The sequence below is a fragment of the Molothrus aeneus genome, chromosome 2 (genome assembly GCF_037042795.1).
Source record: "Molothrus aeneus isolate 106 chromosome 2, BPBGC_Maene_1.0, whole genome shotgun sequence".
NCBI lineage: Eukaryota > Metazoa > Chordata > Aves > Passeriformes > Icteridae > Molothrus > Molothrus aeneus.
Genome location: NC_089647.1, coordinates 83,730,622 through 83,753,592, shown reverse-complemented (window position 1 = coordinate 83,753,592; position 22,971 = coordinate 83,730,622). Strand labels below are relative to the sequence as shown.

The following is a 22,971-nucleotide window of genomic DNA, read 5'->3' as shown; positions in this document are numbered from 1 at the left end:
TGCCTCCACCAAGCTCTGGTTTGGTACCAGCCCTCTGTATACCTTGACATTTAGGGAAGCCACCAGAAGTGGTGAATGGCACTTGGCCAGAGCCAGCAGGAAACACAGCTCTCATCTCTTCCTCTTCCAAGCATTAAAACAAAGAGAAACCAGCCCAGGATTTTCCCTATCTCCCATTGCTGCTCAAAGCACCAAGTCAGAAGACAAATAACTTTTCCTTTCAACCCACTGCTTGAGGCTTCCAGTCCAACACAGCATTTTCAGCACAACATGATAACTTTTACACCTCAGAAGAAACGTTTTAGTGTCTCAAAATATTAGAGTTGAGTTCATATACACCTCATAGGCAGAAACTGAATGTCTTTTGTGCAATTCATGTTAAAAAAGCTACAGATGTGCTTTAAATGAAGTTCATTTTTTTCAGACACAAAGTCCCTGGTGCACTTGAAGAGAGTTCTGATTTAATGATTTGCCTTTTAAAAGCCATTAGCAGTTTGCAGCAGCTCCCACACATTTATCTTCCATGCTGTTCATCACGATGGGTGAGGAAAAAAGAAAAGTACACAGCTGCAAACAAAACAAATTAAAGTGTTGAAGAGTTAGGACTGACTTAAGTCTGACAAACAAATCTAAAAGTTCAAGCTCCGATTCACAGTTTAAAAACCTACTAGGACAAAACATTTGCAACTTGAAACTGTCATAACTACAGAGAAAAAGAAATGGCCAAAAATGTGTTCAAGCCTCCAGGAAAAAAAGAAAAAAAAAAAAAAAAAAAAAAAAGGATAAATTGCTTTTTTTCCTTAGATGTCAGCTGAATGTTACTTGCTAAAACCACTTTTGAGTCCTACAAAAAGCCACTTCCTAGGTTTAAAGACTGAAATGTTTTGGAAGAGTTTTAGAAAACTCCCAAATCACATAATAGATCTTTTGAATTTCAGCTACACAGCTTCTTACACAAAAGTAATTCAAAATGTGGTCACCTATAGCATGGATTGCCTTGGTGAAACACACCCATTTATTGACAAATACTTTTAGATTTGTGCATTACTTTCTACTGGCTAAGGGTTTGCAGAATGAAGGAAGTCAGATTCTTCACTTAGACTGTCCAAAAACTGGGAGAGGCAGTAGTTTCAAAGACAGCCTCCAACTCAAGCTAGCAAATTTGGAGTGCACAACGCAAGGGATGAACACTTTCCATTATGACAAGTCCAACTTGCAGGATTTTAGCATTAGCAATCCTAAAAATTGACTCCTGTGTGTACAAAGATGAAAACAGAGTTCAAATCAGAAGTTTGCAATGAAAGTTTATTCAGACTATATTTCTCTAAGATTCTCCATGGCTTTTTCTAGAGACACACACAAAAACTTGTCTTTATGGAGCAGGCTCAGCTGCTTTTCCCAAGCACATCAGCAGACTTTCTGGCACATCTGCTGCTTTCACTGTTACCATTTCACTGACAGATATGGGTTGCCCCTCTCATTCATCTCCTCTGTTCCCTGTGGAAAATCTAGGTCCCAGTGAACCATTCAGCAACAAGTGGACAACCAGAACGTGCAGGCTGCAGCACCACCTGGGCACTCCTAATACTCATCCTCCTAAAAAGGCAACTTGAGCCTTGCCACAGTCCCCACTGAGCAAACCCAAGGCCCTGATGTGCTATACAAAGTATTCTTTCTGCAAACTCCTTAAAGGTTTCATACAACAGGAGCATGGAGGCATAAAATTGATGGGTGCTCTACCCATCACACATGGAAGCTCACCTCTAACTTGAAAGAGTCTGGTAAGAACTCTGACAAAAGTAAAAGGTGGTTTTTAAAAGAACTGCTCTCACTCTGAGGTTGCAGAGTATGAGGCTTATTAAATATTAAGGCCAGACAAATTGCAGAGATGTCAACAAGAGTCAAGACTTTGCAATCCAATATTGGCAGGCTTAGCAGTCACTGTGGTATCCTCATCTAATATTGCTGGAGATTTTGCAAAAGGCATAATTACATAAAAAGTAATTTGATGTTTTCTCCAGACAAGGAGTAGAAAATATTTCTGTTAGATCAACATTTCACAGTTCCAGTTTCTGAGGATATATCTCATAAAAGCAAGGCAAGTTCTATTAAATAAAATTTGTATAATTCTATCTTGCTAGATTTAAGCCTTATCCTCACTGATGCCTGTGCTTTAAAATAAATTTACTGTAAAAGATTAACTTGAGACCTCTATAAAAGATTTTTAAGGGGGATTAAAAAAAAAAAGTCAAGATTTCTTAAATAAAAAACAAACCAAAAACATAGCAATAGTAAGAACAGTTATTTTAGCTGTTAAAAGAATCAGTTACTACACTAAGAAGAAAAAAATCCAAATTAAGTTATGACTATTTTCAAAGAGGCTTCTATAACAATTCTGCCATAAATTATGAAATATTAGAAACAGTTATATTTAGCTGTATATTTTGCTAGGCTTCAACATCTACCTTGATGAAAACTACAGCCCTGATTCCCAGGACAGCAGAAGACCCACAAATGCTGGGGCAGGGAAGCCACTGTGACATAGCTCAGAGAGCAAGGAAAAGAGCTGGGTGATGGCAAACTGACTAACAATGCACAGACAAAAACACTTCCCAAGAAGCAAAGTGCAAAGAAGATGTAACCAAAACTGCAAGGACCTGCATCCCCTGGCTTTTCTTTTCCCTCCATCACTGGTATCATTGCTTCATCTTAACTCCAACGCTATGTTTCTCTGCAGAACACAATTTTCTAAAGCAAACTGAAGCATTCCACTCTGAAATTAAGTTTATTGTGCTGCTTGTGCAGTTTGCTTTAGAAAATTGCTCTCCACTCCCAGAAATCAGCAGGCAGAACATGAGAACACTGTGCTGGGTTGGACAGCTAAAACACAAAACCCAGCCTCATTCCAACACATGCCTTGGATTTACTCTAAGATTAGCCTTGCTACACCTCACAGGAGGCTGCTGAGCCCTAGGATCACGTCCAGTTTGTTGAAATTTGTTCAGGATATCAGCAAGGTGGGTCTCTTCCAAGAGTGACAAAGCCTTGAAGCAAAGCCATGCTGTCTGCTGAGTTAGATTCCAGGCTTGAGCCTATGAGAGCTACCAGGTGATGCCAACAACCACAAGTCCCTTTTCACCAGGGGCATGACCTGGCATTCTTGAACAAATAAGTATTTAGGGCTTTGGTTGAGAAGAGTAGTGGGGCTTTCCACGTTTCACTGATACATGAGACCATATCATGTTTCACTGATACATGAGACCATATGTGGGAGCATAAGAAAAGAAATTCCCAATTGCAGGCATCAGAAAGGAGCAGCTGCAAGCTGCAGTGAATGCTTTAGGTTTTGTTCCTTGCCACAGCTCCTCACCTGCAAGATGAAGCCATAGCACTGCTCTGCAAATGCATCTCAGGGTTTGGTGATCGTGTGAACCTTGGGAGTAGCCATCACATTCCCAAAGAATAGAAGGAAGGAAGAAAACTTTACAGAAACATGTTCCATGATAATAGCTTGATATACCACACTCAAGCTCTCTGCTAGAAGAAACAGAGACACCATGAGTAAAGTAGGCCTTTCAAGACAACTTTTGGAGGTGATTTGCTGTTTTGGATACACTATCTCCAACAGTATCTAGGAGCTGTTCCTCACTGCTGCTGGAAACACAATATCCTTCAGTCTAAGACAAAGAACAAGTTGGACTAGTGCAGCTACAGCACAGGCGAGGCACAGTGGAACACAGTGGTTCATTTCCTTAGAATGGGCAGAAGCAGTGGACAGGTTGTTCTGGTACACTTTCAGAGTATGAATATGACAGTCATTCTTTTTGCAGTATCCAGAGACCTGGTGAAATATCCTAGGAGTCCAGATGAACGTGGGGTATAGTAATATTGGACATTGTTATTCAATTTTCTGTGCCAGAAGTAGCATGGAAGCTGGTTCACACAAACATACTATACAGTCCAGTTCCTTCAGTGTGACCTGTCAAAATCATCAAGTAGGAACATGAAAAAAATTTTATCAGTGACATGGCTATAGTAATACAAATCCAGCCTGACAGATAACAGCTGGGCAACTGATGTCTACAGAAGTGCAAATATTCAATTAACAACATCTCTGAGCAATAATCACAGGTGTCCTGATGTCAGGAAATGCAGTCACACCATTACCTGTCAAACCAGGGAACACACGTACATGGGCAGAGAACTGCAAAAAAGCACACCACTGCATGCTCAAGTCTAACACTAGCAAAGATCCTAAAGGTGGCAAGTACATACAAAATAATTTCACTGAAAAGCTAAAGAAAACAGTGTTCAAAATATGCACCTAAGTGGCTTCTATAGCACTGTGTCTTCATCAAGGGAACAACTTTTCCCGTTGCTTGCTTCCTGTCCTCTCTCTCCATCTCTCTGAAATAGCTGCTATTTTCAAGCCCTTAGTTTGCTGTTCAAAGGCCTTCATGCAAGAGTTGTCAGTAACAAACTACCAGGAGCAAAACACTGTTCAGAGAAAATTGTCTTCAAAAAGCAGCACTAGCATTCACCACTTCAGTAGCTGTATCAAAGTCTGGCTATATTTGCTTGTTGACTCAACCAGAAGAGATTCAAAGGCAAGAAAACCTTCTTCAGACCAGAATATTAATATTGTTTGCCATAAATGACACTCAATGAAATGCTGTATTTTTATGTCATATATTTGGTTTGTGCAGTTGCTAAACCAGCTACTGCCAATGGAATCAGAAGTCCCAGGCAAGACATGCCTGTACCAGACACCCTACTCACACATACCCTCCAAAACAATTACAAAACAATTTCAATGTAATTCTCTGTTTTAAATTACATTGTACTAGCTTCCCATGTTTTATCTGTTTGAAGTGTTGGTTGTAGTTGAACCAGGTTGTTAACATGAGATATTCCAAAGCTGCTCCACTAATGGAGCACTTGGAAGTGCTGTATGCCACCTGAAGGTACAGCAACTGCCCAGTGGCCATTTACTCCTGATTAACATCTTTTGCAGAAGAGATGGTTATCACTGAGGATAGAGCTGCTAAAGTGCTTTATCCAAACATCATGGAAAAAAATCTGCATTTACCAACACCTACCCCATCAAGGGCATATTGGAATATGAAGGCACCCACTCTTGGTCACAGTACTATTTATATTTGAGAAGCACAGGGAACATTTCAGCCTTCAGAATCAACTCTGATCTTCAGCCAGCACAGCAGAGTGTTCCTTGTTCAGTGCTCCTGGCATAACAAAGTGCAGCATCCCACTCAGAATTGTAAGCACCTTTTGATAAGACTTGTCTGATAAGATAAGCACAGCTAGCAATGGAAAGTAGAATTAAAATCCAAAATTACAAGCTTTCAGTGAGAAATAAACAAATCAATCACACTTAGGAAGAAAGACAGCATGTGCTGTGCTAGTGTGTCTTGGACTATACACCATCTCTGAGTACTCTACTGTGCTTTTAATAAAAAGAGTATGTTACCGAATGCTAACATTTTTTTCAGCCCAAATACTCCACAATATACTGACAACTGAATAAATGCCCAGGACAATCTGCCCATTCATGGCTGCTGGAGTTCATCATTCCTACTTATTCTTCATCCTTTGCAGATGCAGTAATCCTTATGAATGCAGGCTTTCTTCAGATTGTAAAGAATGGCAATAGAGTCATAATGAAAATCAATCCAAAGAAAATCCAAGCTTTCAGAGCATGCACTGAAGATTTGTTGATCTGTACAATGGTCAGCTAGAAAACATACACACTACAAACAAAGCAGGAAAATGGTGAGAATTGAGTAAAAATGGTTTATGAAGCACTGCATCATTTAAATGTTCTATTTCAGAAATCACATGTGCTTCTGTATGAATAAGTTTTTTCACAGTATCTTCCCTCTCAAATATGCAGAAGGGCTACCTTTCCCCATTCCTTTTTATTTAGGGATCAGTAACTCCCAGAAAGAAGGAAGGACAAAAATAAAAAGAGGTTACAAATAGGCTGAAACATTGTTGCAATTGTAAAAGGTATTGTAAAGCTTTCTGCTGCTTCTGTACAAAAGTATGTCCATGTCAGGTCCTGATGTGTTCTGAAGCTGCAGCAGTTAAAATAGTTATTGAGAGAAGAAAAATTATTGCTGCAATGCCTATTCATTCCAAGGACCTCAAGAGAATTACTGCTTCAGTGACCCTTTCCTCAGCAGCAGGCAAACCAGCTTCACAGTGCTTTTCCTAGAGCCCAACAGAAATTAAAAAGAAAAAATCCCTCCCAAATTCTAAAAATAAATTACACAATTGAAAACGTAACCCAGTAAAAAGATTTTTTTTTCTTTTAACAGGCTGTATCAGTTTAAGAAAGAGGAATTATTATGAAATATGAGCAGGTTAAGTAACAATAAATGGGAAATCAAATTGAATAACTGCTCCTTACAGTGAAGTTTTACCTGGCTGTTAGACTCAGGCATAGAGAACCAGTTTTGAGATTAATTTGAGCTAATTATCCTGAGAAAGCAACTAAGACTCTTCAGCCTGCCATATTCTTCTGAAATAAATAGCTGTAATATTTCAAAAGGAACAGCAGAACTTTGGGGATGAGCACAGCATTATCATTGTTACCAAAATGTTGCAGGCTATGAGACCCAGATGAGTGCAGGAGAAACTGTCATATTTGTTACAATAGCAAAGCACTGACAAAAGGTGTGCCCAATTGCTCGTGCTGGACAGACTAAACTGCCAGATCATTGGGAAAACTCAGTGTCAGGCCGCCAAATTGTAGGCCACAAACATAACAATTAAAAAAAAAATTGGCAGACAATGTCACTACAGATATAAAATTCACATATTCATTATCCTGCATAATGACTGGTCACTACTAAAGTATTTGCTTTGAGGACTGGATTTAGTCTCAATTACTCTTTGAGTAAAAGATCATATTGTCCAGCAGTCTAAGTGGAAAACTTACCATTAAATTCAACTCAAAGTTAACAAGGTGTGCCACAATCCTTCTGCCACAACAGTAACTAAAAATTGCACCAAATCAAATGGAAATAAAGGACTGAGAGGATCTTGCAACATGAGTAATGCACACAATGGCCAATATGTTTGTGGCAAACACCAAAACCCCACAAGGCAGGAAACCCCCCACTCGTTGTTTTACCAATACTCAGACACCCTTGGGAAAAAAAAAATAGTCACCTCTTTTTATAATAGTTGACTAGAAAGAAAGGGCCACAAGAAGTCCCTCCACGCCTCTGTGCTGGGTTAAGATCCATGGGCACTCCAGCACCCCCCAGTCTCTAACTCACACTTTTCCTGTAAGAGAGGTGGCAGCCTGCCCGCTTTGCATGGCTGTAACACAGGAGGAGCAGGGATGTGTGGCAGGCACAGTTAGATAGACACAGTCAGACCATGTTTAGCTGGGGCTCTGTGTGATCATTGCAAAAGAAAAGAGCATGCACAGCATCAACTGCTTCAGAGCAGAGGTTCTGCTTTTCCTGGAACTGTAAAGGCAGCACTGACGGAAATCTCTGAGCAAGGACAGAATCACAGCTCATGGTCTGATTCAGCAGTCAGTTTCCCAAGCTACCTTGAGCAAACCTTTCCTGTTGCACTTCAGACCTGGTATTATTTTCCATCTTTAAGAGGCAAAAATTAAAATGAAAATGTTTTACAATGCTTGGATACTTCTCATGGAGCTGTAAATATGCATACTTTTTTTTTTCTCCATCCCATATAAACAGGCAGTGATAAAACCTGAGTTCCAGCTTCAGGCTGATAAGCAGCATTAGCCCAACTATTCCCCTACTCCCTGCTATCATACTGTTCCTGTAGGTGTACCAAGCAATGAGGAATACAAAGAAAAAAAAGCAGCAGCATAAACAGGTGACTAAAAATATGTTTTAAGGGCTGAGCAATTTACTTGTGGTGGTTCAGAGATGGTGCAACTGACATTGACTTCTGAAAACCTTTGTCACTATTTACCTCAACAGCCTAACCCCACTCACAGCCAGGACTCTCCTCCTTCATTAAGTTCCTAAGAGAATGTGTTCTTTTTCAGGACTTCCTATTTATTATCTCAGACTAAATAGAAAGGTCAAACAAATAGCACAGGAATATAGCAAGGAAAACTAGACTAGTAAATCAGAATATTTTTCTTCTTTGCAGAAAGCTAGTTTTTCAACCATTGATTTGCTACCCCTAAAAGAATTTCATATCACCCCCGATATTTCTGTCTTTCCATAGCCAGCATCTCAGGCCATTTCAATAAGTCTGAATCCTCTGCCTTCATCTCTCTGCAGACACAATTCAGACAAGCATTTCTCCTTGGGGCACCTTTTGCTGCAGGAATCTGTTCTGCAACTCCTTCTGGCCAGGTGACTTCTTCAGTTCTGGCTGACCTCCTGCTCACTGAAGCTTACAACAAGGCTGCTTGATTCTCAAGCCCATCAAATCCTAAATCATAGATAAACTTTCCTGGCCAATACGACCACTTGCCTAACAGAACATGTCCTGCAAATGTGACATCCCAGTAGTAGTAACTCCTGGTCCAAGAAACTTGGTCAGTTCAAGTTACAGTAGGAAAACCAGCTTTGTTCCAGACATTACAGACATTTTAAACATACAATACTGTTTTCAAAATTATTTTCCTTAGCTTTGAAGCCCAGCAGTATGGAAAGGACCTCTGGCAAACTGCTGCTAACAGAAATCAGTAATGTCTTCCCAAACCTTTTTATCAGCTCTAGAAGACCTTCCTGCTTGCACCAGTTCACTGCCTCCAAACCTCAGAAGGCCCCTGTTTGAACAGGAACTTCCCATAATTCTGCATTTGTCAACAAGCTGCTGTCCCAATCCTCTCAACCAGTAAGGCAAATATAATGTAACAGGAAAACCACCTACAGTAAGAGCAGTTAAATTTAGGAGTGTACCTAACTATTAACTTCAGGTGTATCAGCTTTCCACAGGCATATATTTATCTCAGTATATGATTCACAGACTTTTTATATTCTCCACACAATATACACTCAGTTTATGTATCAGGACAACAGAATGATGAATCTAAGTTTCAGTTGAAATGTTTTTCTGGTGTTATTAAAAAAACCCACCATATCCACATGTAAAATGGTATATTTCCTATACTAAATCAAATACAAAGAAATAGTGTTTCCAATCAAGTGCAGCATCAGAAGTCTGTCTCTGTGCTCAGACAGGGTATTACACAAGAACAGGCTATTCTGGAAAGTGAGCAATTCAGCTCTGAGGTGTGCATGTTGTGTGTGGGTGCACACACATGGGTCAAATGTGATCTGTTCAAGGATTAAAAATGCCACGCACGTGTTGCATCACTGGGATTCTGGCACGTTGACATAATTACAAAAGCTCCAATTATTGTTCTTATGCATTGCCGTTTCCTGCATTTAAGTCTTCTGAGGATCTTGGAAGGTTTAACTTACTGAAAGACTACTTTTTTACAAACTTGTTATAAACATGTTATTTATTATAAATGTTACAAATTAACTCAAATTTCCTTGCTTACTGTTCAAGAAGAATTCTATAACGTAATCCTGGTGGTAAATAGTCTCAATGGTCCAAGCTTTCTTCTCATAGCTGTCAAATCCATACATTGCTCATGAGGCAAACTTAAAGCCTTTTTTTAAAGTATAAGGGCTAAAAAGTAGGTTTTGGTCTTGACACAGTCTATTAGCAAGTTAAAAAATGTTAGTTTGATTCTTGTTATGATTAAATGGTCCTAGAGATACTGGCATCTTTATCTTTCACTTTACTGTGGACAACTGAGAACATAGAAACAAAGCAAGAGAGGGTCAGGGAAAAAAATTTCTTATAACACAGACAGCAAAAGTTTAATCTGAACAAAATTCTCCTGTGCCTTGAAAACCAGAACATCAAAGGAGCCAATGTTGAAGTGAAAGCCTGGACTGTAGATATGTAGAGAGACATAGGAATTCATGTCTTACTCCCATGTTACCTTGAAATATGTTCCACAGCTTAAGCAGCTTACAGGTGAAGACAAGGCACAGATAGTTTCATTAGTGCTCAGGGGAACCAGTCTCAGTGATGAAGACTGTGGTAGCAGGAGGAAGATAAAAGTGACAAGCTATTTCAGCCATTCTAATATTGAGCCAATCCTCACATTCCCATGAGGCAGAGAAGTGAGCAAAGGTTTTTAGTTTACAAAGGGGAAAAAAAAATAGGTCTGATGTATGGAGAGGAATTGAGGCTGTCAGCTTTAAAATAAACTATTTTATTGCACCATGGAGAGAAATGAAGTAACAAGGGAAGAGTGTTAGGAGATTCCCACAAAAAACAGGTAGTCAGCATAAAATTTCTCAGAGAGCTAAAACACATGACAATTGTAATACCCACAGGAACCATTGGAGAGCAAGGCTTATGTGTCATCATCATGCAAATGAAGGAAGAAGAGCAAAAGGAGGCTAAAAAAATTGTATAGACATCATGCTCCAAAAACTGTGCGAGTCTCAACCTTCTCTTAGAGATGTGGTAGAGGGAGCACCTAATGCAGAAAAACAACTTGTGGCCTGGTACCAGAGAGGTAAAGACAATCTGTAGGGTTGTCTGGTGTTTTTTTAAGAACATAACTAGAAGTTTAAGCAGTATCTAGAAGATTGAGACCCTGATGGGGGGCTATAGCTTTCACAGGCTAAGGATAAAGTGATCATAAATGCAGAGTAGATCATGCCTACACCTCCTGCCCCAGCCTTTAAAAGAGGGGCTGTATCATATGTATGAAGAAAAGATAATGCAAAAGTTCCCCTATATGTGATTATGATTGACAAAACACTAGCTAGCATCATAAGCACCTGATGCAATAAGGTTAGATATTTGTGTTTGAAGTACAGAGAACAAACAAAAAAAAAAAGTAACTGTCCCATCTTTTATACTTTGGAAGAGATCCCAAAACCATTAGGGTCAAAAAATGAAAATGTTGAAACAAGTAGACTCAAGCATTTGCCAGCAAAAGCAATAAACCCTTTTTATGGCTCCCTGAGGAAATGGGGGACATAATCAAGTACTAAGTATCATCAAGATATCTATGTTGACATTTCTCTGTTTCATGCAGGCACATATATAATCAGAGTACGCTGTATTTTATTACTGCAGCTTAACAAGCAGATCATCATTAGGAAATCACTGACTAACTCTCAAGTCACATAGAGCTGAGGAAAAGATGCATTTTATATCTATGTATCTCTGTAAAAGATAATCAGAAAGAGATTGTGTGTGTGTGCTTGTGTGTGTGTATACACACATTGCTTTACCATGAGTGAACATGCTTGAAAGAAGGTTAAGAGTCTCTAGATATAAAAATCATCTTCATAAGCAAATTTTTGCCAACTCAGACATACTGCTGTGCAGAGATCAAAAGCAATAAAGGTTAGCCTGAAACAGTGTCCTGACACTCAGTTGTCTGTGTAAAATTCTATTCCAGCATTAGGGTTATTTCACACACACCAACACATCTTCAAAATACCCATCTTCTTCCAAGAATAATTCACTCTAACCCATGTCTAATGGGAATATATTCCCTGTAAGACACTAGTACTGCAGATAGGTATGACAAAGCCACACCCTTTATGCTGTGCAGAGTATAAAGATGCCTCTCAAAGTAAAAATCTTCAAGACAAACCAAACAAGCAGAAGTGCCCGCTTGAATTTTGTGAGCCAGGAGAGGATGCTACAGCCAAACCTGCCAGGCATGTCTGTGGAAGGTCACTTACAGTCAGCCTCCTCTTCTCTTAATATATAACATTACATAATAAGCAACTAAAATATCAAAGATAACCCAGGAGAAAGAATGGGGTGGCACTTCCCCAACAGAAATAAACCTTTACACCAGTTTTCTTTTTCCATATTTTTCCTGTATTTTCCAGAGTGCAAAACTGCAGTGTAGCCAGTGATGCCAACTCCAGTCACTGCTTCAATTCTCCTGTGAATACCCTTTCCTCCAGCTAGCCAGGGAGCCCTCTGTGTTTGCCACTTTGAACTCTTCTAGGGAGCCTAACTTCTAAAGCATCAATTACACAGCAAGGCCAAAAGCCAATTAAAATAAGTTGGTATTCATTCACTAAGAAGGCACTTTAAGAAGAACAGTCATTTTAAGAAGAACAGTCAAGTTTTCTCATGGATGAGGAAAATCTTTTTCAGGAGAAAGGTCATTACACAATCAGTAAGTACAATGAAGACTGCCACAAAGGAATGAGAAATAGGAAGAATTGTGCAGCAATAAAACAACAGCAGAGAGGTACATGACACTTAAAATGCAGGTTCCCTTTCACTACTGAGGGACTTGATGTCAGGTGCTAAGAAGTGCGTGTGTGGGGGAAATAATTTCTTAGGATTAGTGTGGAAGCAATAGCATTCATTTTAATAGATTCTGAGTAAAAACCATAAGCCAGTCATGTCCATGTGGGTCACTTGCTATTTTTAAACTATCATCAGTTACAACATCTTTCTGTTAGTATCTCATATTCAAAGCAATGGCAAAGGTTAACAGCAGTTTTCATATTGAATCCAGCTCTGGAATTAATGGAACAGCCTCTGAGTCTCAGAAGCAATAACTCCATTCCCAGTATGTTGGCACTGCTCATGGTCATGGCATGCCCTGCTGCAGAGCTGACACAGGGAAGACTCTCACACATAGGTGACACCAAGCCACATGAGCAGCTTTCTCTTCACCTGGGTACTGATGGCAAGAAATGCAGGTGCACACACCACACTTCCATAAACAGCCAGTACATTAAAAACTGACATCTTATGCACAGACAAGTTAATTGCATTTTAGAATCCTTTTATAGCATGCTCCTTTGTTTCCATCCCTTTTATTGCTAGGAAGAGTCCCCCAGTTTTAGAATAAAATAGCAGATGAACATGTCAAACTTACTTTAAAAAAAAAAATCTCCTCAATCCTAGCTTAATTTTTTTAAGTCTAAGTGAGAAGTGAAGACAGCTATGGAAAGGTATGGCATTCTGAATAAGCAGACCACTTTATTTAAACATTTCCACAAATCCAGCCACCAAGACCCACAGGTCTGCTGCTCAAACTCCCCTCTCCAATGAGCTTACAGGGTAACAGAAGAGGAATCAGTAACACATTCAAATACACTTAAAATATGCAACAGGTACTCTGGTGGCTTCAGCTGCCTTTAAAACCATCTCCTACAGATCTATTTTGACAAGGAAGAGGCACTTTGAAAAAAGCTACAAACAGAGAAAGTGGCAGCTGTGGAGAAGTAGCCCAGGCTACAGCCAACCCACAAGTCCCACCAGGGTGGAATTAGGGCCAGGACCCTCCGTGGCAGCAGCTCCACCCATTGCTGAGCCATCAGGGACAGCAGCGTAGCCAAGCCCACAGACACCCTGGCAGCAGTGCTGACCCACCAGAGCTCTGCCAGGAGAGGGTGTGAGCTCTCTCCATGTACCACTCACACATACATCTGCATCTAGAGAAATGAAGAGCTTCCAGCCATGTCAGCTTCCTTTGGCATTCCTTTGAAAAGCAACACGGAATACCAAAGCCTAAAGAAAGCACAAGAAACCACACACCTCCTCTGGTTGAAAGCAGAGCTCATCTCCTCAACTTCAATTCAGAGAGAGCCTTCAACTCTTTCTCCTCAGTAAAAGAAAAAAACCCCAACAGTTTCTTCCACCATAAACTCTTTAAGTACTTCTGAAGAAAAGTGATTTGTCTGATTTCAGGACATGGAAAAAAAACCCAACCAACAGTTTCCCACAATTTTGCTTTTCTCCCTTCACACTTGGTTAATTGCAGGCTGAAGTGCTTTTTAATAGGGGAGAAAAAAATCAGTGCATTTTAGCTAAATTACTTATGTCTGGTAGGCAAAAAGATCTGAACTGCTGAGAATGACTGTGTATTCTTTACAACACTAGTAAAAAACCCTTCAACATAAAACACTCCTCTAAAAAAATTGCATGTATCACATTCTTTCAATGTAGACACCACTCAGTGTAAAGCAGGGCAAGAAAGGCTATATTCAGTATTTAATGGGGTTAAAGCTTTAATCCTGAGTCACAAATAAGTACTCTGTGTTGGGGGAAAAAAAAGTCTACAAGCTGGTATTTCTGGCTGTCAGCATGGAAACAACAGAGTTGAGTTAAATACTGAGGCTGTCTCAAACACACAGGGACAGTTCACAGCCCAGTGCTGGACTCAGAGCATTCAGCACATAGGCAAGGAGAGAACATCCATGGTACACAACACCTGTTAAAGACCTAGAGAGAAGCTACAAAATATTTTTACTTCTGGCCCCTAACAGGCCAAGAGACATAGTTCTAGAATGCAAACTGTGTCCTCTAACATTTTTTTTCTTTTAATAATGGTGGAATTGAGGTTCCTGCTTCAGATATCTTGTTTCTAAATCAGTTGAGGGTGAAGCTACCACCTCTGCCTAATGGAGATAATGGTTGGGTTGGAATAGCTCCCTAGCAGAAGCAGGAAATGCTAAGTAATGCTAAATGCTAAAACTAAGATGTTTTCAACTACTCTGCAGAGCCAATAGGTAAGGGGAGCCCAACTTTCAGAAGGAAGGAGTGGGGGAAAGGGCTGCTATGCACCCACAAAGAGACTGAGGATATAAGAGGATCATGGCTAGCTGAACCATGACAATTTTCTGTCACAGGGAATCGAGCCTTCCCATCACTGCTTGCAGAGCTATCTCCATGCACTGCAGGAAACCATCCTGGCTTGGAGTCCAGGCCAAAGCCTTGACAAGGGAGAGTTTGGGTAAGTCAGAGGCAAGGCTTACATCTGCTTCCACTTGTGCTGGGAGCACACAGAGCAGAGGTCTAGAGTTCTCTCATCACTCTGTTAGTGAGCCTAGGACACTCAGTACTTCATAAAGGTGTTTCACAGGTTGCACATATACTCCTAAATGGTGCCCAGGACTGCCTGCACAGGTGACACAGAAACACTTCCTGATGTATGGATAATTACTTTGGGTGAAGGCAATTTCAGTGTTCAGGTGTTCCAATCTTTCTATAGCACAGGAATTGAGAAGGGTTATTAAAGATGCACTGCAAAGGAATCACACACACACACATCTACAACCACTTCTATTCAGCACAATATTTTAAAATTAAATTTCTAAAAGAACAATATCTGAATTGTTCATTCTGTTTGAATAACCATTTACAGTTCATTACATAAAATTTACAATGTAGTATTGTGAAATCCACAGATAAGATTACACAGTAGTTGCCACGCATATTTTTGTTAACACAGCCAAAGAAACTTTCCCTTTCAGCTTTCTCTCACCATCCTTAAAGCAAAGGCCTACTTTACCAAACATAAAGGAGACAGGTGAGAACCCAGGCCTCTCTCCCACCAACCTCTTGCCAAAAACATAGACCCTTAAAGACTAAGTAAAGAAACACTGAGGTGGGGATACCATCAACACCTGAGAAGTAACTCTGGGCATCCTGTTGGACTTGATAGCTTTTATAGAATCCCTCACCATCTCCTTTTCTGTTTTCTCATCTGCACCAAGAGCAGAAGTTACTAGAGTAGCTGCAGATGCTCTGCATCTACAGACCAGTTCAGTCCTTGTGTTCTTTCAGGAAGAATCATTGGCAGAACTGTTCAGAGACATATTTCTACTGCAAAGCAGCAAAGAAAAGCTGAAAGTGGTTCCAAAAGAAATTTTCTGAAGTGGACAAAGGAAAACCTCCAGCTCCTACAGGGCCCAGACATGTGCAACATGAACCTGCCATGGAACCACCTCACTCTGACAACAAGCTTGTGCAGCAGACATCAGGTTACCTCCCCTCAGCTGAGCACACTGCAGCCATCACAACCAGAGCACTCACACAGGAGCAGAAGGCAGGCAGGTGTGTAAGCTCTGCAGTATTACAGACCTGGCATCTGTTTGGGATGACTTTCTAAGTTAGATGAGAATTACAGGACGTGCAGAGGACAACCTTCCCCTTTCAACCTTTGTGTGGTTCCTACAATTACACAGTGCTGCAGAGCAGTACCAACTTTAACAGCCAGGTGTGTCACCAAAGGCTTCCTCAAGCAAAAGAAATCCAAGTTGCCATTTCTCTCTTCTTTGGCTTATGATCAGAGGGTATTCTGATCAGAGGGTATGTCATGATCAGAGGGTATTCTGCTGCTGATTTGGCAGAACTTCCTATGAAGATGAAGTTAACAAACAAAAATGAACTTATTTATCTTAATTAAATACACTATCCTTCTAGAAACAAATTAACAAAACCCCCAAACCCACAGAAACAACAACACCCCAACCCAGAGAAACAAAGAAAGAAACCCAAAATCACTGCCCTGGGGACTGTAGATTGTACTCCAAAGATATTTCAGAAACACCATCAATTATAAGTTATCCAACCACCCTGCCTAAAGACCAGATCTGAAATACATGCAGGTTAATAAAAGCTATATAATGTTTCTTCTAAATTTCTCTCAAAAGAAGAATTTATAATTTTTCTATCCAGCCACATGCCATAAAGCAAACTTAGAGAAAAGATTTGAATTACAATTAAAACATACTGAGCAGTCAAAAAGCTGAGCAAGACTCACTTTAAAAGCCTGTAACAAAGTGATTTAAAATAATATTCAGGAAGAACAAGCAGGTTGCCAGAGAAAGGATAATGTTCTCAAAACTGGCTGCTCAGTTATGATCCTCAATCTAGTATTAGGAGGCTTATGTCAAAGTGGCTTATTAAAAACCAAGACTGACATTATTTTGCTGGCAGTGGAGATGAGTTAGGTCATCTCTAGCATGTGTAGATAGATACTAGAATTCTAACAGAGAGCACTGCAGCCTGATGAGATAAAAATAGACCTTTTCTGTATCTACTCTGTGGATACAGAAACTTAGTCTGATACAGAGTATTGCAGAATAGATATAATGTTTTTATCCTGAAGATTTACAGCTTCTCTCTCATTTGTTTTCCACAAATGGTAACAGCAGTACCATGTTCCTCTTCATATACTGCTTTTCTTTCACTGTGCCCTAGTCCAGTTTGCTTTTACTTTCATCTGCAGCACTAGCATGTGTGGCCCACAGACAAGAAGGTACCTGATAGGACTGACACCTATGCTGATTCATGGGTGGCCAGTTGCCTGAATTACCACTTCTGAAAAGGGACAAAGTAATTGCCTAGTGGCAGTGATGCCACTGCTCCTGCAGGAGACATCTACTTATCTGGGTGGCTGCTTCCTAAGGAGCAGGATAACAAGAGCCCACCATCACCTCCCACCCTTAAGTCCACCTGAGCTGTCCACGTGCATGGTCCATGTCCTGTTGCTCCTACTACTTGGTGATGTTTCTTGGTAGAGAACCAAGGAGCCTGCAAAACAAAGTCACTACCAAACCTCTTCAGGAAAAACATGTTGGAATACTTTATCCTCCAGCTCAGACCAACACTAAGAACAGCAAGCACCATGATCACTATCTCTAGCTGAAACACACGTGTCAGCAAAGTTTCAATTCCCTTATTTCTCTGTTGTGGATTGGTGTTTGCTTGGGTTGTGTCAGACTTTTTAAAATTGTTCTGTAATAACTTGCATTAGCTATATTAGCAATACTGTTGCTGGAGCAGCTGACACTCGCTATTATTTAACTTCCACAGAGCAGCACCTTGTTACAGTTTCAATGCTAGAATTCAATTCTATTTAGCACTAATAGATATGTGTGCTTTTAGGACTACAAACTCTTTCTTTGACATGTTGCATTATGATTTTGTGTTTAAGGCAGAGTGATCAAACGTATGCACTTTAAATAGATATACAACTTTTTTAAAAGTGCATTTCTCAGATAGCAAGTTATCAGCAAAATTGAAACCCATCTATCAGTTTAACTGCTGTCTTTTAAACAACAAGGAAGGAAGAGGAGACTTATGCCCAGTTAGCAAAAGTATAACAAAGTTACTCCGGCACTTACTGCAATGATCTGTGTGCTAGAGCACACATAGAAAGTCTGTGAAATGTTAAAGTGAAGCCAGGTCTCAGCAGAACTTTACTAGCATGGAGGTTAACCACATTAGGTAGGAACTGAACATACTAAACATGTTTCCTAGGATGTTTGCCATGAAAAGGCAAGAGTCAGTTTGTTTGGGAGGGAGAACAGCATGTATTTTGATATAATAAGGGGACTCATTTAGAAGGCAAGTATACTGGGGAACAATCTATGAAAGTAAAATTATTTAAGTGAGGGCACACCTAGAAAATGTAACAGTTTGAGCCAATTATTCTTTTATGGATACTGCCAGTGGGGCTGAAAAAGATAGTGCCTTTCCTAAGACGAAATTTCATCATTTGCACATCAAATGGGAACCTGACAACCCTTTCACAGATCATGAACTGCATGTTAGAGCAAACTAATTTGAGTTTAATGAGAGGCAGAATCTCTCCAGCTGAACAATTTCTCATTTCCCACGCAGCTCATCAAAACACATACCCAAATGCCCTTGATGCCCTGACACTTGTACTGCATGCATTAGCACACCCACATGCACAAGATTTTCAGCATAAACTAAGCCACTAAAGTGATCATAGAAACATAATAAATGAACTTTCCAAAGGTGACAACACTAGGGTAATACCTAAACATCTTCAATACCACCTTACCCTGTCTCTTTTCCGATCAATACACACAGTTAATCTACTGTCTCCTGGGCACTTTTCAGCTGCTAAGCATTATCATGCCAGTGCATAACTTACTTATGTGCCCAGCTGTTAATTTGTCAGTTTTCAGCAATGAGCATACGTGAAGTACACAGCAGTGCAGCAAAGAGATCAGTGACTAAGAGCAAATTGGGATGGTTTAAGGGAAGCATCAGCAGAGGAAAATTCCACTGCTTTGCAAGCAATCACATAGCTCTCAAGAGCAGTAGTACTCATCGGGGAGGAAATGCTTCACTTTCCCCCTCCCCTCGAGTGCTGAATTTCTCATGTGTGGTTACCCTCAATATGCTTATCCCGACCAACATCGGGCAGGTGCTTCACACAGCTCAGCAGGAACAGATTCCGCTGGTGAAGAAGAAGAAGTGCCCCCGGCACTTATGGCAGCAGCCAATCACCAGCAGACAAATAATTTTTCAAATGGATGGCTGCTCTTCACCGCAGCCCACTATGCTCTGCGTGGTGAACTGCGCACCGAGCACAGCCGCGGAGTTCCCCGCGGAGCAAGGGCTCTGCGTCCCCAGCTCAGGCTCACCTCTCTGCTCTGTGCCAGGCACTGACAGCACCAGGGGGAGCAGACCAGCACCATGAACACCATCCTGCAAAGCCCAGCTCCTCCGGGCCATCAGCCCCACAAACGCAGGGGAGACACACAGCTTCTTCTCCTGAGGGATTTACCGTCCCTTTACTCACATCCACCGAGAAGAGGGGCCCGGAGTGGGCGAACTCAACTCGGTAGAGCCCCCGTTCCACTAGGGGGGCTCGGGATGAGCCGCAGCCAGTGTCAGGGTGTCTGCTCAGTGTCACTGCGGTCAGTCGGGATCCGCAAACGCGGACCGCCGGTGACAGCAGCGCGCCGACAGCCAGGGAGCAAACCCGGAGGCTACATACGCTCCTTTCCGCGTGGTGCGGCCACAGCGCGGCGAGGGCAGCGCGATGGCGCTTTCCAAAATCATCTCTGCCACGACCTGCACGGCTCGGCACTCCATGCTGCTGGAAGTACGGCCGGCGAGCTGCCTTTCTGCGGCGGGAGGGTCACCGGAGCGCCGTCCCCGGCAGCACGGCCACGGCGGCGGGGCGCACCTTCCCGCCGGACACCGCTCCGCTGCTGCACGGGAGGCTGCGGTCCGCGCGTCCCCCTCAGTGTCCTTCTGTCCCCAACCCCAGGAAAGGCGCCGGTGAGGGGAGAGGATCCAGGAGCACCGGCGGAGACGGTCGGGCTCTGCGGCGAGGGGCTCCCCCTGCCCGGGGCTTGGCCTACCGGGCGCTGCCGCCCGCCCGCCCGCCGCCGCGGCTCGGTGCTGCTCCGGCGGCACGGAGGGGCGCGGCCGGTGCCGGGCCCTCTGCCGCCCCCCGCCCCTCCCGGCACCTGCCGGGGCTGACACCGGCGCTGAGGCGCGGGCGGTGCCGCGGCCCCGGCGGGACTCACCGTAGATCATGGCCAGGCCGGTCTCGTGAAGAAAGCGGACGCGCCGGTGCTTGAAGAGCCAGATGGTGAGGATGGTGAGGGTGAGGAGCAGGATGAAGGTGAGCAGGCTCACGCTGTCCTGCCGGTGGCTCTCCTCCGCCTCCTTCTCGGTGGCGAGCTCCTCCATGGCGCTGCTGCTGCCGCCGCTCCGCTCCGCCGCTCGCAGCCCCCCGGCCGCCAGCAGGAGCAGCGGGAGCAGCGGGAGCCGGCGGCGCAGGGGCCCGGCCATGTCTGCGGGAGCCGGGATGCCGCGGCGCCCCGTCCCCCTCCCACGGCGGCGGCCCTCGGGTACTGCCCACCGCCCGCCCGGCCAGCGGGGGAGGGAGCGGGGAAGGGAAAGAAGGAGGGCGGGAGGGAGCGGCCCCGGCGCGCAGGAACCCGCCCGCCGCCGCGGCCTCCCCCGGCCCCTTAAAGGCGCAGCCCCGCCGGGCGGCGAACGCTGCTCCGCCGTGAGGAGGCGGTGCTGCTGCTCTCCCCGTGCCCGGCCCGGCCCGGCCCAGCCTGGCCAGCCCCGCCCGGCAGAGGTGTCGGGGTGGGCGAGGTTTCCCCCCGCCCCCGCGGGGCTGGCTCTGCTCCGGGAGCTCCAGGAGCCGCCCCGGTGCCGCGGGCAGAGCGGTGGTGCCGGTGCCGCTCTCCCTCCCCGCGGTGCAGGGCAAACCTGTGAGCGGCTCTCACACCGGGGCCGTGCTGGAAATCATCACCCCAGAGCCCGCCCTGCCCATGGCCCGGCTCGGACTGGGCCGGGAGCGCACGGCCCCGTGAGATCTGGCAGGCAATAAGCGCTCTCGTCTTTTCCTTTCTCTCCTTTCTCTCCTTTCTCTCCTTTCTCTCCTTTCTCTCCTTTCTCTCCAATACGACGGAGGAAAACTTACAAAACGTAAATTGCTGACTTGGAGGTTTTCATCCAGGTACATCCTACTGGACATTTGCTTCTAGGAAACAAGACAATTGTAGGAAATGAATAGAGAGCTAGTCAGCAATTTTAATTTGATTTTTTTTTTCTGAAAAGAAAAAGAGCAATATGTTCACTGTTTGAAAATCATCTCGAGTTGGGGAGATGAAGGAAAGAAAAGTCACTTTTTGCAAGCAACCCAAAATCAGCACTTTCTCCTTTAGCTTTTTTCCCCTTTTTCTAAAATGATTCATAATCCCTTTAAAAAATGAAACATTGAGCAGTGAAATTGTTAGGGTTTAAAGAAATACAAGCAGCTGTAAAACTATGTTTGTGTTTTCTTTTGGGGTTTTGTTGGTTGGTTGGTTTTGGTTTTTTGTTTTACCAGCCTTGGCAGGAGAGTGCTCTGCCTTTTTCTACCAGAGGAATACCCCCAGCTTCCAGTGGTGGTGTAAGCAGTGCTGACATTTCTGCTCCTGGGGCCTTTCTCCCAGAGCTGTTTTCAATCACAACATCTAACATGTATTTTTAGTCATTATTTTGCGTAAAAAGGAAGCACAATAACTTTGGCCATATTTTAAATTAGTTACATGCCAGAGCTTATCTCCTTTAGTGTTGTGCTCTTTCTTAACATTGTTGCCATGTTTCTGAGGGTATTTATTGGGATGCTCTAGTCACAAGAAACTTTTATCTCCTCCTAATGCATCTGGCATTGTCTTTGCGATATATGCTATTTTTCAGAAATTCCCTTTTATAAATATTTCAAGATGACAGCTATGTAAATCTACACTTCTATTTATATGTAGTCCTTTTAAAGACAGTATTTATGCAAACCCCCCTTAACAACTTTAAAAATCCAGTGTAATTAGTTGCAATTATATTTAAGTATTTGATTGTGCAGGGCTGAAAGCTTACTTTGATAGCGCCATCATTTGTAAACCTCTTAGAGATGAAAAGAAGTAATTTGCCTTGAAGACCTAGCTCTTAAACCTATGTGAACCATTAAAAATTACTGCCTCAAGGCTGACTTATGTTAAATCTCATATTCAAAATTAACATTTCTGATATAATGAGAGTATTATACCACTGAATCTTTACTGTGTATCTTTAGGATACACAATCTACATACAATGTAACATATATCTTTAGGATATAACAACCTACAGCCCTCCTAGCAGACTAGAGTTATGCACTACAGTGCTAAGTATGTGTAATGCTAATAAAGTTGTAAAATAAAAAAACTGGATAGCAATAACAGGCTCTCCTCTGTGGGTTTGGTTTTTATGTGCTGCATAGTGCTGGGCAGAGTCTGTCACTACATGATGGCTTTTTTTAAGGAGACAATTTCCATGTATATTGTAATTTTATCCACCTCTCAGCTAAGCTGCAGTCAGGGTCTTAAGTTACTTCCTGACAAGTCTTCCACCAATAACCTGTGTTTTATCCTTCTACAGTTCACTATATACTATGTCTCTTGCTCTCCATGCAATAATGAGAAATATCCAGGCATTTTTTAAATACTTAAGGATAGTAGACAAATTTTCCTTTTTTTTTTTTTTTAGCTGAACTCTGTTGTTTATGGAGGAAAGTATTCATCAGTTTGATGTGTCAGTGCTACCATCAGCTCAAGCCTTGAACTCCCATATTCACATTTACCAGGCTTTTTCACTGCTATCCTGCCCCTGTAGCCTTGTACAGGTATCACTTTGTCCTAGGAATCTTTCTTCAATTATTTTTATCAAATGAAAAAAATAATGTTCACTACTGTTGTGCACAAAAGTGAGCACAGCTTATTCTTTCTCTGGACTCTGTGGGTGTAATTAAATCCTGTATGCAAAATGGTGATGGCAGCATGATTGTTTCTGTCTGTGCAGAGCATCAAAGTTTAATAGTGATGTAATTGACTTCTCTTCAACT

The 22,971-nt window shown here is 42.4% G+C and overlaps 1 protein-coding gene across 1 annotated transcript in view; it reads right to left on the bottom strand.

The window, feature by feature from the left end:
- The window catches only part of SLC9A7 (solute carrier family 9 member A7), a 69,065-nt gene extending 48,631 nt beyond the window's left edge, over positions 1–20,434 (bottom strand). Inside the window, exon 1 of the mRNA XM_066545183.1 lies at positions 20,124–20,434. Within this exon, the coding sequence (XP_066401280.1) occupies positions 20,124–20,391 (268 nt within the window). The 5' untranslated portion in view covers positions 20,392–20,434. The remainder of the gene's footprint in view (positions 1–20,123) is intronic.
- Positions 20,435–22,971: the final 2,537 nt, after the last annotated feature.